The 15,485-nt window shown below is 42.5% G+C and overlaps 3 protein-coding genes and 1 long non-coding RNA gene across 15 annotated transcripts in view; 2 read left to right on the forward strand and 2 right to left on the reverse strand.

Moving 5' to 3' along the window:
* The window catches only part of LOC139541431 (exocyst complex component 2-like), a 177,581-nt gene extending 171,794 nt beyond the window's left edge, over positions 1-5,787 (forward strand). For 8 of the 12 annotated variants that reach the window (XM_071346079.1, XM_071346087.1, XM_071346088.1 and 5 more), the window contains 5 exons: positions 1,860-2,047; positions 4,599-4,752; positions 4,865-4,996; positions 5,118-5,241; positions 5,398-5,787. In XM_071346079.1, coding sequence (XP_071202180.1) covers positions 1,860-2,047; positions 4,599-4,752; positions 4,865-4,996; positions 5,118-5,241; positions 5,398-5,488 — 689 coding nt within the window. In that variant the 3' untranslated portion in view covers positions 5,489-5,787. The remainder of the gene's footprint in view (positions 1-1,859; positions 2,048-4,598; positions 4,753-4,864; positions 4,997-5,117; positions 5,242-5,397) is intronic. The other 4 variants (XM_071346086.1, XM_071346092.1, XM_071346085.1 and 1 more) reach the window with 3 other exon arrangements.
* A 177-nt stretch (positions 5,788-5,964) lies between these two features.
* Positions 5,965-9,549, reverse strand: LOC139541432 (zinc finger protein 271-like). The gene is made up of 2 exons (XM_071346093.1): positions 9,324-9,549; positions 5,965-8,933 (listed from the first exon to the last, which is right to left on the reverse strand). Exons 1-2 carry the CDS (start codon positions 9,547-9,549, stop codon positions 6,886-6,888), a joined length of 2,274 nt encoding a protein of 757 aa, XP_071202194.1. The 3' UTR covers positions 5,965-6,885.
* Positions 9,550-9,712: 163 nt separating this feature from the next.
* LOC139541434 (uncharacterized) lies at positions 9,713-11,852 on the forward strand. The gene is made up of 3 exons (XR_011668344.1): positions 9,713-10,090; positions 10,230-10,305; positions 11,671-11,852. It is a non-coding gene; the product is annotated as an uncharacterized lncRNA (long non-coding RNA).
* A 143-nt stretch (positions 11,853-11,995) lies between these two features.
* Positions 11,996-15,485, reverse strand: part of LOC139541433 (solute carrier family 22 member 23-like) — a 35,090-nt gene continuing 31,600 nt past the window's right edge. Inside the window, exon 10 of the mRNA XM_071346094.1 lies at positions 11,996-14,991. Coding sequence (XP_071202195.1) covers positions 14,553-14,991 — 439 coding nt within the window. The 3' untranslated portion in view covers positions 11,996-14,552. The remainder of the gene's footprint in view (positions 14,992-15,485) is intronic.

Consider the following 15,485-nt stretch of genomic DNA (forward strand, 5'->3'; position numbering starts at 1 on the left):
TCTTTCAGAACATCAGCTATCCATAGCTCTTCTGGCAAAATATTTTTTTGCAGATTAAACTAAAGTTGAGTTGTTTGGAATGCAGAAAAAAAGGCACAGCACACCAACATCAAAACCTCATCCCAACTGTAAAGTATTGTGGAGGGAGCATCATGGTTTGAGGCTGCTTTGCTGCCTCAGGGCCTGGACAGCTTGCCATCATCGACGGAAAAATGAATTCCCAAGTTTTTCAAGACATTTTGCAGAAGAATGTAAGTCTATCTGTCCGCCAATTGAAGCTCAACAGAAGTTTGGTGATGTAACAGGACAACGACCTGAAACACAGAAGTAAATCAACAAAATAATGGCTTCAACAGAAGAAAATATGCCTTCTGGAGTGGCCCAGTCAGTCCTGACCTCAACCTGATTTAAAATGCTGTGGCATGACCTCGAGAGCAGTTCACACCAGACATCCTAAGAATATTGTTGAACTGAAACAGTTTTGTGAAGATGAATGGTCCAAAATTCCTCCTGACCGTTGTGCAGGTCTGATCCGCAACAAATGAAAACATTTGGTTGAGTTTATTGCTGCCAAAGGAGGGTTAACCAGTTATTAAATGCAAGGGTTCACATACTTTTCCCACCCTAGACTGTGAATGTTTACAATGGTGTGTTCAATAAAGACATGAAAACGTGTAATTGTTTGTGTGTTATTAGTTTAAGCAGACTGTGTTTTTCTATTGTTGTGACTTAGATGAAGATCAGATCAAATGTTATGACCAATTTATGCAGAAATCCTGGTAATTCCAAAGGGTTCACATACTTTTTCTTGCCACTGTATGGTCAGTAAAGAAAACTTTAAGCCTATCTCAAGTGTCAATCCTTTGCACCTTGATAACCAGCGCACTTCTGTATGTTGTAAAAGCGTTACATGATTGCTGCCCATATCATTGCATAATGCCGAAAATACACGAGAGTTCAAGGGCCTTGCTTTAACAAAGTTAACCATTTTCACTGTAGTGTCCAAAACATTGTTTAAGTTGTCAGGCATTCTCTTGGCAGCAAGAGCCTCTCGGTGGATGCTGCAGTGTACACAAGTGACGTTGGGAGCAACTGCTTGCACACGCGTTACCACTCCACTGTGTCTCCCTGTCATGGCTTTGATGCGTCGTGAAACAGTGTTGTTTGATGAAGGCATTGTCTGTATAGTTTTTTGGGCCTTTTCCCCCAGCCATATCTGTGGCAGTAGGAAGAATTAAGTCCTCCACAATAGTATTGGGCTTGCCTGTCCTAGCCACTCGGTAGCTCACCATATAAGACGCTTCTCGCCCCTTCTTATTAATGGTATCTGTTGCTTTTATACATGTCTTACTACTCGAAAGTCGTCTTTATTCTTGCTCAAAAAAATCCTGTGGCTTGTTTTTCAAATGGTCATGTTTTGTTTCTAAATGTCAGCGCAAAAGTGAAGGTTTCCCGCGAGAAAGTAACAGTTAATGTGATTGGATGTTAATTATTTGACTAGGCTACCCGTATTTGACGTTGTGTTGTTATTTCGCTGAACACTAGATGGTTTCATTTTATTTTTGGCAGTGAAACGAGGCTACTCAGGCGAGAATAAAACCTCACCCAAATGTATAGCCCCGTTGGAAAATATAAATGTACTGTTTGAAAATGTGAAGGGATTTTTTTATATAAATCAGTTTAAAAATATTTTTTTAATGTGAATCACATTTTTATTTGGCGTACCCCCGACGGCATTGCACGTACCCCAGTTTGGGAATACCTGGCCTACGGTATAGAAAACTTCATAAGAACACATAGTAAGTTGTTTTAGGTCCTCATCAGAACAGGCATAGACCCTCTATAATGTTGGTTACCAGCAGTGTGCGGTCCTGTAACAGGAAGTGCTCAGACTGACTTTGGGCCGCAGCTGAAGTCTTTGAGTAAGGACCGCTTCACTGTGATTGGTTGGGACCCTCGCGGGTACGGAAACTCCCGCCCCCCGGAGAGAGACTTCCCTCTGGACTTCTTTGAGAGGGACGCCAAGGACGCTGTGGACCTGATGCAGGTCAGAGTCAAACCAATCAGGAATCACATTGGGAAGATGCTTTAAAATGTTGCTGTACAGGGCATGTAGAGTGTGTCTCTTAATATTGCATATTCCGCAACTGTAAAGTCAGCACACAAGACTATAGTGACTTTCTCCGCAACACAGAGAAACAGGACTACTCTGGAGAACATGAACTACACAGTTGCCTCTCTTGCTCTTTGTATGTGAGGACAGTCAGCCAAGTATATTTCCTTATTTATCTGTGAACGTGTGTGTCTTTTCCCTTACTGCTTATCTGTGAACTTGTGTACAGTCGTGGCAAATGTTTTGAGAATTACAGTTTGTATGATGTGAGAATATGAGAATTACAGTTTTTGATGAATTACAGCCTTAGTTTGTATGATGGCAATTTGCATATACTCCAGAATGTTATGAAGATTGATCAGATGAATTGCAATTAATTGCAAAGGCCCTCTTTGCCATGCAAATGAACTGAATCCCCCCCCCAAATATTTCCACTGCATTTCAGCCCTGCCACAAAAAGACCAGCTGACATCATGTCAGTGATTCTCTCGTTAACACAGGTGTGAGTGTTGACAAGGCTGGAGATCACTCTGTCATGCTGATTGAGTTCGAATAACAGACTGGAAGCTTCAAAAGGAGGGTGGTGCTTGGAATCATTGTTCTTCCTCTGTCAACCATGATTACCTGAAAGGAAACACGTGCCGTCATCATTGCTTAGCACAAAAAGTGCTTCACTTGGCAAGGATATTGCTGCCAGTAAGATTGCACCTAAATCAACCATTTATCGGATTATCAAGAACTTCAAGGAGAGCGGTTCAATTGTTGTGAAGAAGGCTTCAGGATGCCCAAGAAAGTCCAGCAAGCGCCAGGACCATCTCCTAAAGTTGATTCAGCTGCGGGATCGGGGCACCACCAGTACAGAGCTTGCTCAGGAATGGCAGCAGGCAGGTGTGAGTGCATCTGCACGCACAGTGAGGCAAAGACATTTGGAGGATGGCCTGGTGTCAAGAAGGGCAGCAAAGAAGCCACTTCTCTCCAGGAAAAACATCAGGGACAGATATTCTGCAAAAGGTACAGGGATTGGACTGCTGAGGACTGGGGTAAAGTAATTTTCTCTGATGAATCCCCTTTCCGATTGTTTAGGGCATCCCGAAAAAAGCTTGTCCGGAGAAGACAAGGTGAGCGCTACCATCAGTCCTGTGTCATGCCAACAGTAAAGCATCCTGAGACCATTCATGTGTGGGGTTGCTTCTCAGCCAAGGGAGTGGGCTCACTCACAATTTTGCCTAAGAACACAGCCATGAATAAAGAATGGTACCAACACATCCTCCGAGAGCAACTTCTCCCAACCATCCAGGAACAGTTTGGTGACGAACAATGCCTTTTTCAGCATGATGGAGCACCTTGCCATAAGGCAAAAGTGATAACTAAGTGGCTTGGGGAACAAAACATAGATACTTTTGGTCCATGGCCAGGAAACTCTCCAGACCTTAATCCCATTGAGAACTTGTGGTCAATCCTCAAGAGGCGGGTGGACAAACAAAACCCCACAAATTCTGACAAACTCCAAGCATTGATTATGCAAGAATGGGCTGCCATCAGTCAGGATGTGGCCCAGAAGTTAATTGACAGCATGCCAGGGCGGTTTGCAGAGGTCTTGAAAAAGAAGGGTCAACATTGCAAATATTGACTCTTTGCATCAACTTCATGTAATTGTCAATAAAAGCCTTTGACACTTATGAAATGCTTGTAATTATACTTCAGTATTCCATAGTAACATCTGACACATATCTAAAGACACTGAAGTAGCAAACTTTGCGAAAATTAATATTTGTGTCATTCTCAAAACTTTTGGTCACGACTGTATGCTTTTTCCCTCATTGCTTATCTGTGAACGTCTGTCTTTTCCTTCATTGCTAATCTGTGAACGTGTGTATGCCTTTTCCCTCATTGCTTATCTGTGAATGTCTGTATTCTTTTCCCTCATTGCTTATCTGTGTGTCTGTATTCTTTTCCCTCATTGCTTATCTGTGAATGTGTGTGTGTCTTTTCCTTCATTGCTTATCTGTGAATGTGTTTGTCTTTTCCTTCATTGCTTATCTGTGAACGTGTGTGTCTTTTCCCTCATTGCTTATCTGTGAACGTGTGTGTGTCTTTTCCTTCATTGCTTATCTGTGAATGTGTGTGTGTGTGTGTGTCTTTTCCTTCATTGCTTATCTGTGAACGTGTGTGTGTGTGTCTTTTCCTTCATTGCTTATCTGTGAACGTGTGTGTGTGTGTCTTTTCCTTCATTGCTTATCTGTGAACGTGTGTGTGTCTTTTCCGTCATTGCTTATCTGTGAACGTGTGTATGCCTTTCCCCTCATTGCTTATCTGTGAATGTCTGTATTCTTTTCCCTCATTGCTTATCTGTGAATGTCTGTATTCTTTTCCCTCATTGCTTATCTGTGAACGTGTGTGTGTCTTTTCCTTCATTGCTTATCTGTGAACGTGTATGTCTTTTCCCTTATTGCTTATCTGTGAATGTGTGTCTTTCCCATGGTAGGCGTTGAGATTTCCAAGGTTCTCTCTGCTGGGCTGGAGTGACGGAGGCATTACTGCTCTGATCGCAGCAGCCAGGAACCCCTCCCTGGTCAATAAGATGGTGGTGTGGGGCTCCAACGCATATGTCTCACCACAAGATGTAAAGATCTACAATGGTGAGGTCCTCTTATTGGTGTGTGCGAGCATGCTTTGGAGAGACTGGATGAGGCAGCTCTGCATGTGTCTGGGTTTGTGTAATACAGCCTGTGTGTGTCCATGTGTCTTCAGCGATCCGTGATGTGTCTCAGTGGAGTGAGAGGATGAGGAGGCCCATGGAGGAAGTGTATGGGGCAGAGCTCTTCATTAAGACCTGGGAAGGATGGGTGGACGGGATTGGACAGTTCGCCCAGAGACCAGAAGGTAAGGGCAGCAGCATCTTTGCAGCAGATTCCAATTTTCCAGTTCCACTTGTCAGTTCCTGTGTTAGGGAGTATCTGTATAGATCCTTAGACTTGTGTTCTGTCTGTCCTGTATTGTTCAGGAAGCATCTGTATGGAGCTGCTGCCTCAGATCAGCTGTCCCTCTCTCATCATCCACGGAGAGAAGGATCCCATGGTGCCCAGCTTCCACCCTCAGTATCTCCTCAAACACATCAAGGGTTCAAGGTGAGCTGATTCCCACATTACATTCCTTCTCTTTTCCTCTTATGGAGGCATTGTATGAAAATACATGCTGACTGTACATCATTTCTATGTCAATGTTTAGCTACAACCACTAATGATACGTACAACCTCCACTGTAACATCTTCTTCGGTGTCCAGGTTGCATCTGATGCCGGAAGGAAAACACAACCTGCACCTGAGGTTTGCTGCCAAGTTCAACAAGCTGGTTGAAGACTTCCTGATCCAGTGATGGACATAAGAATAGGGTGCCATTTGGGACACAGCCTAACATTTTGCACTACTTTTGACCAGGACTCTGGTCAAAAGTAGTGCAGTGTGTAGGGATTAGGGTGCCAATTCAGTTACACAAGTACTGCACCCACAGGAAATGAGAAGCTTTCAGGCCTGGGTCTGTGTTCAAGAGTGGACAACATTGAAGGAGCACTATAGCAAGCAACAGTAATAATCAATCGGAGTCTGGTCCATTAATTAACTGACTTATCACTGAATTGCTGGTATATGAGCCAAAATAAATACCCATCCACATGACTATTGCAAATGTTGTGTAATACGTTTTTGTTTAACTTTTTGCATCATTTGTATAGTTGTGTCCAGTCCTCTGTTTTGTACTGTTGTGTGACATATATGGCATGTTATGTAAATGTTGCATTTGCACTAACTGTTATGCCATGTAAAACAAAGCAAAAGAAAAGTTGGAAAATGATAGTCATTCAATTACAATTTTAATCAGACATATTTAGTAAACAGCAGGTGTGAAAGTAAGGTGGTGCGGTATGGCGTCCCAGCAAAATAAATAGTTTGGGTACGCCGTACCAGTTAAACATGAACCTATCACAATGATTAAAACAAAATGTCAAGAAAATTAGCAAATGGACTTAAACTGGTGGTATAGCCTATGCTCCAATATGCGATGTGGTCAGATGAGAACACTGACATTTTGCCAAGGTAGAGATGAGTGGCCGACAGACACGTGCGGACAGCAGTGGACGCATCAATTCTGGCCTAATGACAATCACCAAATGTCATTAGACTTTTTGGTGTTTTGTGTAACAGATGACTCTTTCCAGTCACCACTGTTTGGAACAGTGCTCGACTTGGACTGAAATAGGATCCGGTACTTTTGAGCTAATATTCTATAAGAGGAACGGGAGCTCAAGCAGTAGAACATTTGAAGTACCAGTACTCAGTTCCGGTGAGGTCCTGCCCAAGTCAACCAACCACTGGTTTGGAGGCTGGAAATATGTTGAGTGGATGAGCTTGGAGCCCTTTGAAGTGATTGACAATCAGATAAAAACATCATGACTGGTTGTGTTTATACCACAATACTAGTTAATACATTTTAAAAGTTATGAAAAATCTTCACTAGGTCCACAGACATCCTTTTGAATTAATAGGAATTCTATATGTAATTCTATGATTAGGCCGATACATTTATTGGGTCTATAGGCACACGTACATGTAGGTCCGGTAGTGGGAAGAAATGAATTATACTTTAACCGCTGGTAAAGTCTTTATAAAACAAGTGAACTCTTCATATGTACAGTGTGTTCTCTGACAGGCACAACAGTGTCAGTTGCAATGAGCCTATCCATCTTTTGATGGACACATTTTACACCTGACCGAGAACTACATGCTCTCCCTCTTGTGAATGTTATTCATGTGTGATTTCAGGGAACTCATCTGATTGAAGCATTTATCGCAATAGTTACAGCGAAATGGTTTCTCGCCAGTGTGAATTCTCTGATGGCGTTTAAGATCGCTTGTTGATAAAAAGCATTTACCACACGAAGGACACATGTATGGTTTCTCCCCTGAATGAGTCCTCATGTGACCATTCAGGTGTTCCTTCCTGCTAAAGCTTTTCCCACAAGTGTTACACAGGTACGGTTTCTCTCCAGTGTGAATTCTCTCGTGGAGTTTGAGTTGGCTTTCCTTTGGAAAAGCTTTTTCACACATAGTGCACTGCAGCATTGCCTTCTGTTTGTGACTCTTCATATGCTGCTTAAGGTTTCGCATCTGATGGAAGCTTTTGCCGCAATCGCTGCAGAGATACGCTGGAGGCTCCTCTCCTTCCTCTCCTGTCTCCCCTGTGTGTACCCTCATATGGCTTAGCAAATTGCCCTCGTAGTTGAAGCATTTGTTACATTCAACACACCTGTATGGTTCCTCACCTGTGTGAATTCTCTCATGCTTTTTCAAATCGCTCGAATAGACAAAGCATTTCCCGCAGACATCACACCTGTACGGCTGCTCACCTGTGTGGCTCCTCATGTGGTCTGTCAGTCTCGTATTGTGGAGGAAGCATTTGCCACATTCATGGCAGCAGTAGGGTTTTCGTGTTGTGTGTATCTTCATGTGCGTTTTCAGGCCTCCCTTAAGAGTGAAGCTTTTGTCGCATTCCTTGCAGCTGTATGGTTTCTCACCAGTGTGGATCCGCTGGTGGCGTTTTAAATCACAGTCTGATATAAAGCATTTCTCACATAGAAGGCACCGGAATAATCTCTCTCCTGTATGAGTGCGCATATGTCCTATCAAGTCCGATTTACGGCTGAAACTTTGACTGCAATCGCTGCACACGTATGGTGTCTCTCTATTGTGAGTTTTTAGGTGTTGTCTTAGACCTGCTTTAAATGTGAAACATTTTTCGCACATAGGACACTGAAGTCGTTGCCCTGTGTGACTCCTCATATGCTCTTTTAGTGTTGCCTTCAGACTGTAGCTTTTTCCGCACTCCTGGCAGCTGCATGGTTTCACTCCAGTGTGAATTAGCTGATGGCGTTTTAGAACCACGGCTGATATACAGGATTTCTCACACACAGGACATTTAAATAGGCTCTCCCCTCCTGTGTGGGATCTCATATGCTCTGTCAGGTGTCCCTGACGTGTGAAGCCTTTGTCACACTCAAAACATTGATAAGGTTTCTCTCCATTGTGAGTCTTCATATGCCTGACCAGAGCTCCCTTGCCTTTGAAGGACCTGGAGCATTCTTTGCACTTATATGGTTTTTCATCTTTCTGATGAATTTTCCGGTGATTTCCTAAATGGCTTCTGCTAATGAAGCATTGACTGCACACAGGGCATTTGTATGGTGTCACTCCAGTGTGAGTGTTTATATGCCTGTCCAGGATTTCCTTGTGGTTGAATGATTTGCCACATTCAGTACAGCTGTATGGTTTCTCACCGATGTGAATAATTCTCTGATGTATTTTTAACTGGCCTGCCCTGGTGAAGCTTTTTCTGCACACAGTACACATGTGTAACCGCTTCTCTGTGTGAGCCCTCAACGGTGCTTTCAGCTCACTGGTTATCTTGGCCTCAGTGCAAACTTTAGAGTCTGGATGTAGACCTAGTTCAGAGAGGGGCTGAGAGTCAATGATTGGTTCTGATACTCCATAGTCCTCGCCATCATCGGGTTCTGTTTTGATTCCGACAGTGGTGTTGGTGGGTAGAGGGTCCTTTTCACTGTCCTGATCACAGTCACTTTCCACATAGGGAGGAGGAAATATAAACTGTGTGACCTCTGTGGTATCCTGACTGGCCTTGAGTTCCGCCTGTTGCTCTGTAATCAATGTGTGCTCTGTGTCCTCCTGCACCCGACTGGGGCTCCACTCCTGCTCACAGTGTGGTTGTTGTTGCTGCTTAGGGGGAATCTCCCGAGTTAGCTGCTGGGGGTCTGGGGAGAAGGATGGGAAATAAGGTTCTACACATTCGATAAATAACTCAAACACAATTCACATCAATTCAAGTTGGCTACCTTCACAATTATTTAGGCCTATGCCCCGCTTCTTAACCTGGGGAAATACAGTTTGTTTGAGCTAACATTCCACTCCTTGTCATGCCAAAAATGTTTGGCAATGACACAGAATACAAGGATTGGAATGTTAGCAACAACAACAAAAAACAGGTTCTGACTCAGGCATTCTGGAGTGGCAAAGAGTGACATCATCGCTTTAAGACTGGCAGTCTACCGCCCTTCTACTGCGACGAATGCAACTGTGGATTAATATGTGCATTAGCAGTCATCGGTATTGTTTTAATCGTATGCTGTTTACTAGTCACAAACCTGCTCCCAAATCCAGAAGAATCCTCCGTAGACGACCATTCTCCTGCTTTGAGCTGGATATCTCTTCCAAGTACTCTATTATCGTCTTTTCCACTATCCTGAATATATCAACTGCCGCTGCTTTTAATCGGTCATGGTACTCGGTTTTATTTTCTCCAAATAGCTCAACAGCTGCCGTTGTTAACCGTTCGGTGATAAACAGATTCAACAGCTGTATTTTGGACATTTTGAGGAAATATTAACGCTTTAACAACTTAAATTAAACCTAAAGATACTCGTCAACTTTTAACCACCTTAGCATTTTTCATGCCGAAGTTCCCAGCTTGCAAAGATTTCCGGTTTCGAAAAGATGTTGACACTTTGAGGACCGAATGACATTCAAGCAAAGGCGGGAACAATACACAGCTAGCCAATCATGTTTCTCATGGTGTTCAGAATCACGTGCAAGTGCTTCTATCGATTGCTTACGCGTTCCAGAAACCAGGAAGTGACTTCTGGTTTACGGGCGCACATGAGTTGGTTGAACAAATTCAAATGAATCGTCTCGTTTAGTCGTAGCTACTTGTCTTCCTACAAACAGCTATTCAAAATGAACATATCAGAAAATGGAGCAGTAGGCGATGCCATTACAGTGCACGATTTCTCAGAGAAGATTCTGGCGCAAACGGTTCACTTTCACGTCATGAAACTCAATGTTTTTTTTCTTCCTTTGGGTCGGCTCGAACCCCGTCTTGTCCAACTTGGCTGTTTCAATGGAAAGTAAATTTGTGAGTAGCCTACTGTACAACAAATACACTGTTACAGAGCAGACTAGCTAACAGAGATTGGAAGCTAGCTAGCTTCACTGTGTAATGTTTCCAGCTAGCTATGTTAAAGATATTATATCAGGTGTGTGTGTGTATTCAGGATTCGATGCCGCTGTCTACCTTAGTCCTGGGGGACCCATCTGAAACCACCTAGAATTCACTGGCGCAGAGATTGAGTAAGCTCCCCTTTCTTCATCTTCCTGTCAATATCCTATCTCTCAGAAGATTGGCTGTAACCTCCACAGACTGTGGTGTAATTGTCCAGCTTCATGCTATCATAATGGTGCTTTCAAGACAACTGGGAATTTGGATTTAAAAAACATCAGGTCAGAAAGTCGGCGCTCTAGAAAGACGGAGCTATATCGGAACGCAAATACAGGACTAAAAAAACATATTTTTGTATTAACTGTTTTTATTCAGATTTTCCAGGTGGTGCTGGAGCATCTCTACTTCCCGAGGCTATGGTCGGACCTCGTTTTTTTCTGAATTCGCATTTGTCTTGAACTCCCTTTGTTGGAATCAGAGATTTCCAAGTTCCCAGTTGTTTTGAACGCAGCATAAGACAGGCCACATATTTACACACACACAAACAAATTTATCCAAGATGCCACAACATTGTGCTTACAGTGAAATTTGTCTAACAATCAATTATACATAGATTTATACTGAATAAAAAATAAACTCAACATGCAACAATTTTACTGAGTTACAGTTCATATAAGGAAGTCAGTCAATTGAAATAAATAAATGAGGCCCTAATCTATGGATGGGAGGGCATAGGCCCACCCACTGGGGAGCCAGGCCCAGCCACCAGAATGAGTTTTAATACTTTAATACAGAAATAAATACCCCTCAGTTTCATCAGCTGTCCAGGTGGCTAGTCTCAGACGATTTTGCAGGTGAAGAAGCTGGGTGTGGAGGTCCTGGGATGGCGTGGTTACGTGTGGTCTGTGGTTGTGACGCTGGTTGGACGTACTGCCAAATTCTCTAAAACAATGTTGGTAGAGAAATTAACATTCAATTCTCTGGCAAGACTGGTGGACATTCATGCAGTCAGCATGCCAATTGCACACTCCCTCAACTTGAGACATCTGTGGCATTGTGTTGTGTGACAAAACTGCACATTTTAGAGTAGCTTTTTATTCTCCCCAGTAGAAGGTGCACCTGTGTAATGATCATGCTGTTTAATCAGCTTCTTGATTAAATCCATCCACCTGACAGGTGTGGCGTATCTTGGCAAAGGAAAGATGCTCACTAACAGGGATGTAAACAAATTTGTACACAAAATTTGAGATAAGCTTTTATGTGTATTGAACATTTGTGGATCTTTTATTTCAGCTCATGAAACACGGGACCAACACTTTACATGTTGTGTTTATTTTTTTCTTCACTATAGTTGCTATATGTTATTCAGAATCAGAACATTTACAGAAAGCTAGAAACTTAAACCACTAACCAGTATGATTCTCTTTTGTTGGTGTCAGTTTACACGATTTGAAACATCACTAACCCAGCTGTCCTCCTTATCCTTTGTTTTCCAGCTAAGAGGACTAAGAAACAGGTGTTTGTGAGCTACAATCTGCGCATGACCGACTCCAACCTGTCTCTGCTGGTGGAGAATAGGATAAAGAAGGAGATGGAAGTTCACACTGATACATTTTTCTCTTTGCCCCCATTTATATTGACTTTATACTGAAATAATACAATGGAGAGAACAACATTACCTACCTGTCTAGACTGTTTGTCACTAGCTGTTTCAGCACTTTTGCTTGAGATCTAACCAGAGACTGTCTCTGTTTAGAGGCTGCAGACGCACACAACATTTCCTGTGCCCACTGCCCACCCACAAACTGAGTCTTACAGACATCACATGTATCACCTCGATAGTGTTCATTTATTGACAAACAATACATTAAGTGGTTTATTATCAAAACAACATTTATGGTTTTAATATGTACAAGTGCATCATATAACAAAAAACATTTAGAAAATATTAGTGGTTGACAATCACTCATGGAATTTCATTTATTTTACCACAAAATTTCATTGATAAACATTTACAAACTACCAAATAAACAATACAAGGTGTCCATCGTCAAAATATGTGTCATTTGCATCAAATATGGTAGAAATGTATAGAGTATACTTGGCCTTTTTAAGGTCATCTATGCACATTGTGTGACAAATTGTCCTATGAAACTAATTGATGTGCCTAGTACATGAAATATAATAGTGCATACATCAGGGATCATTAACTAGATTCAGCAGCAGCTGATTCATTTTTCTTGAGTGGATGGTCAGGGGGCCGGACCATACTTAAAAATGATTTGTAGACTGCAAATTGGCTGAAGGAAGCCCAAATAGATATTTGATGAAAACAAAATCATTTCAAATCTTGTTTACATTGTATACGGTCACATATCTCTTATGCGTGGGAATACTTTGTAACAGACTTCTGAAATTAAAATCAGTTGGAGCTGATTTGCTGGTGTTTCTACAGTCTTTTCAGAAAACTTAGGGGGACAAATAAAATCACCTGAGGCCGTCAATGTAAGGTGTGTATTAATCATTTGTATGTTAGAGTAGTTTGTATACAAACATACTCTAAGTCACAGCTGTTCTAACTAGATCACACTATTGTACTAAGCTAATAAACTAGACACTAACCCTTTCAAAACCCCGATAGACATTGTGCTTCGTGGCATGGCCAGCCATTATTTAACCGTGCTAAAGAGACAGGTTGAAACAAGTCCTAAAAACAGCAATATACTACTAACATTATTTACCACAGTGTTGAGGACAGGAAAGGTCAGAATTAGCTAAATTAAAGAGGTATTTCAAGGAACAAGAATGCCCTTGGCAACATGACAAAAATAAATACTGAATTACTGAATGATTCTTTCAAAGTCGCCTGTCCAGTTGTAAAATGTTTTTTTTTTTTTTTAACAAAATAACCATCATGATAAAGCCATTCAGAAACATATGTTTCATAGTGGTGACAGGCTCAATCTCAAATTGTACCCTATTCCCTATGTAGTGCACTACTTTTGACCAAGTAGTACACCATGTAGCAAATAGGGTGCTATTTGGGACATATTCTGCACATACTAGTAACTAACTAGTAGTGTCCACTCAACACCATAGAATACGGAAATAAAAACACCATTAAAAGTTTGAATCCTTTTCCATCACAGTTTTTAGGTTTCCGGCTGTCACTCACATAGCATTGTGTTGATGACAACCATCATTCACCAACATTAAATGGGGGAAGCAATACTCCGTTTTCTAAAGTCATCATATTGATTCCACTGCTACTAAGGATAAAGTGCCAACTTGGACTTTTGACAGGGGGGTGGGAAGCACAAATTCATAAATAAACCCATCAAGTAGGCTACAGGATATAGGCCTACCCTTTTATTCAATTTAGAGCACAGCAGTTTCACCTAAAACAAGTTGGCTGACAAATATTTTATTACATTTGATTTAACTTAGAATTTTAGTGCAAAAAAAAATAAACAGGGAAATGAATTGCATAGAGCACACATCACTGTTGAAAGTCATGATGTTTCAAATGAAATATAGAATACAGTGTCTGCTCTGCTGCTCTCTACATTTGTCTCTATGCGGTTTGAGTACACTACTCTGCTGATAACTTACAAACACCATGACATCCCTCCTCAGCATGGACCCATGCAGAAACCATGGTACTCATTCTACACACTGCCAACCCTTGGCAACAACTACCCTATGGGCACTAATACATGTAAGTCATTGTAACGAGTTTCAGTTAATTGCAAACACATACTTTTCCATATTTTGTTCCAAGATCCTGTTCTATTGCAGGCCCTCAAAGTCTTACTAAATCATATCGAGTGTTCAAAATAATACCCTATTCACTATAGATAGGCCTCGGGTCATGAGTAGTGCACTATGCAGGCCCTGGTCAAAAGCAGTACACTATATAGGGAATATGGTGACATTTAGGACGAAGAGAATCACTACATCCCCATAATACATTACCACCCATTTAAATCCAACCATTGATGCCCTCCTGGGGCATCTGAATAGTAATAATTTTTTTATTTTGTCCAAATCTTGGATGTCCATGATTGGGGAAGCTCGATTTCCCCCTTTCGCACTAACACAACGTGGACAGATCGCATCATGAGTCTAATGAGAGGGTTCATTTGTCCATTAAACCCACCAGAATGGGAATGTTTTAAAATTAAAGAATTCCTCATGGAAGAATCTGACAAGCGGAATTATTCCATGTTCTCCTGACTGAATGATCACATCAGACCAGGCCAGTCATGACAGTGACCAGGAGTGGGACAGTTTATTTGGGACAGTCCCTGCCATCCCCGCAGCACAGTCTTGTCCTATCCTCTGTCTGTGTGTGTCAGAGAGGAGTGTGTGTCTGCTGCTACAACGACCCTCCCACCCCATTTGACACCATAATATTACTGATCACCTCCCCTCTGGTTGCATACGACATCGGCACTGCTGCAAGAGCAGTAGCCGCTGCTGTTGTGGCGCCCCCGGTGGCCGTAAGATGTTGCGGCGTGTCGTGGACCCGGGAGTATAAATCCCTATTCCCAGGCTTGGTGAGAAGGAGGTGCTGCTCTCCAGGCCGGTGGGTGAGGAGGGGCTGGCGAGTGTAGCTCTCCCCATCCGCGAGGCTCTCTGGCAGGGGCTGGTTGCGCGGCTCGGGCAGCAGTAGCAGACAGATGATGCACAGCAGGGTGCAGGCAGCGAAGATCATGTGATGCAGGAAGTAGCCCTTCTGGTTGTGAAGCTCCATGATGGGGGCCGTCAGCATGCCGAAGCCAGCACTGGCCAGGACCAGGCCCAGACCACCACCCCTGGGGGAGGAAGGAAGACAGAGGGAGAGTCAGTTTTACACTTAAATTCCTCTAATTCTACAGTTTGCTATAGAGGGGAGGTAAACGTTTGCAGTTGTTAATATGATAACTGATGAGCAATGGGCCCACCCCGGTAAGTAATTCCACTATGCTTACTACAAGTTTAGATAGCGGGCCGCTAGACTACTACCAATCAAAAAAAAAATAGCTGACGAGCTAATTGAGTAACTGCTGATGCACAACCAATTTTCAAAATTGCACCTTGTGTATTTTATTATTCTTACTCTCAACAGTAAGTTGAGACCCCGACGGAGCCGTCGTCGTCCTCCCCCAAAACAAAATCCATATATTTGTTGTTCTTGTGAAATTGATCCGTGGGCCGCCAGTTGCCCTTCCCTGATCTACATTCTAGAACAGCAGTCTCTGTCAAATTGCATTTATATGACACATACAGACTACACCACAAGATGGCGCTAGTAGGCCACTAACACAAA

This window comes from Salvelinus alpinus, chromosome 16 (genome assembly GCF_045679555.1).
Source record: "Salvelinus alpinus chromosome 16, SLU_Salpinus.1, whole genome shotgun sequence".
NCBI lineage: Eukaryota > Metazoa > Chordata > Actinopteri > Salmoniformes > Salmonidae > Salvelinus > Salvelinus alpinus.

Excerpts from the sequence above, each read along its gene's own strand:
- LOC139541432 (XM_071346093.1), bottom strand. The coding sequence starts at position 9,549 with ATGTCCAAAATACAGCTGTTGAATCTGTTTATCACCGAACGGTTAACA. Across the intron at positions 8,934-9,323 it reads TCTTCTGGATTTGGGAGCAG|ACCCCCAGCAGCTAACTCGG; the intron begins GTTTGTGACTAG and ends CCTTCTCCCCAG.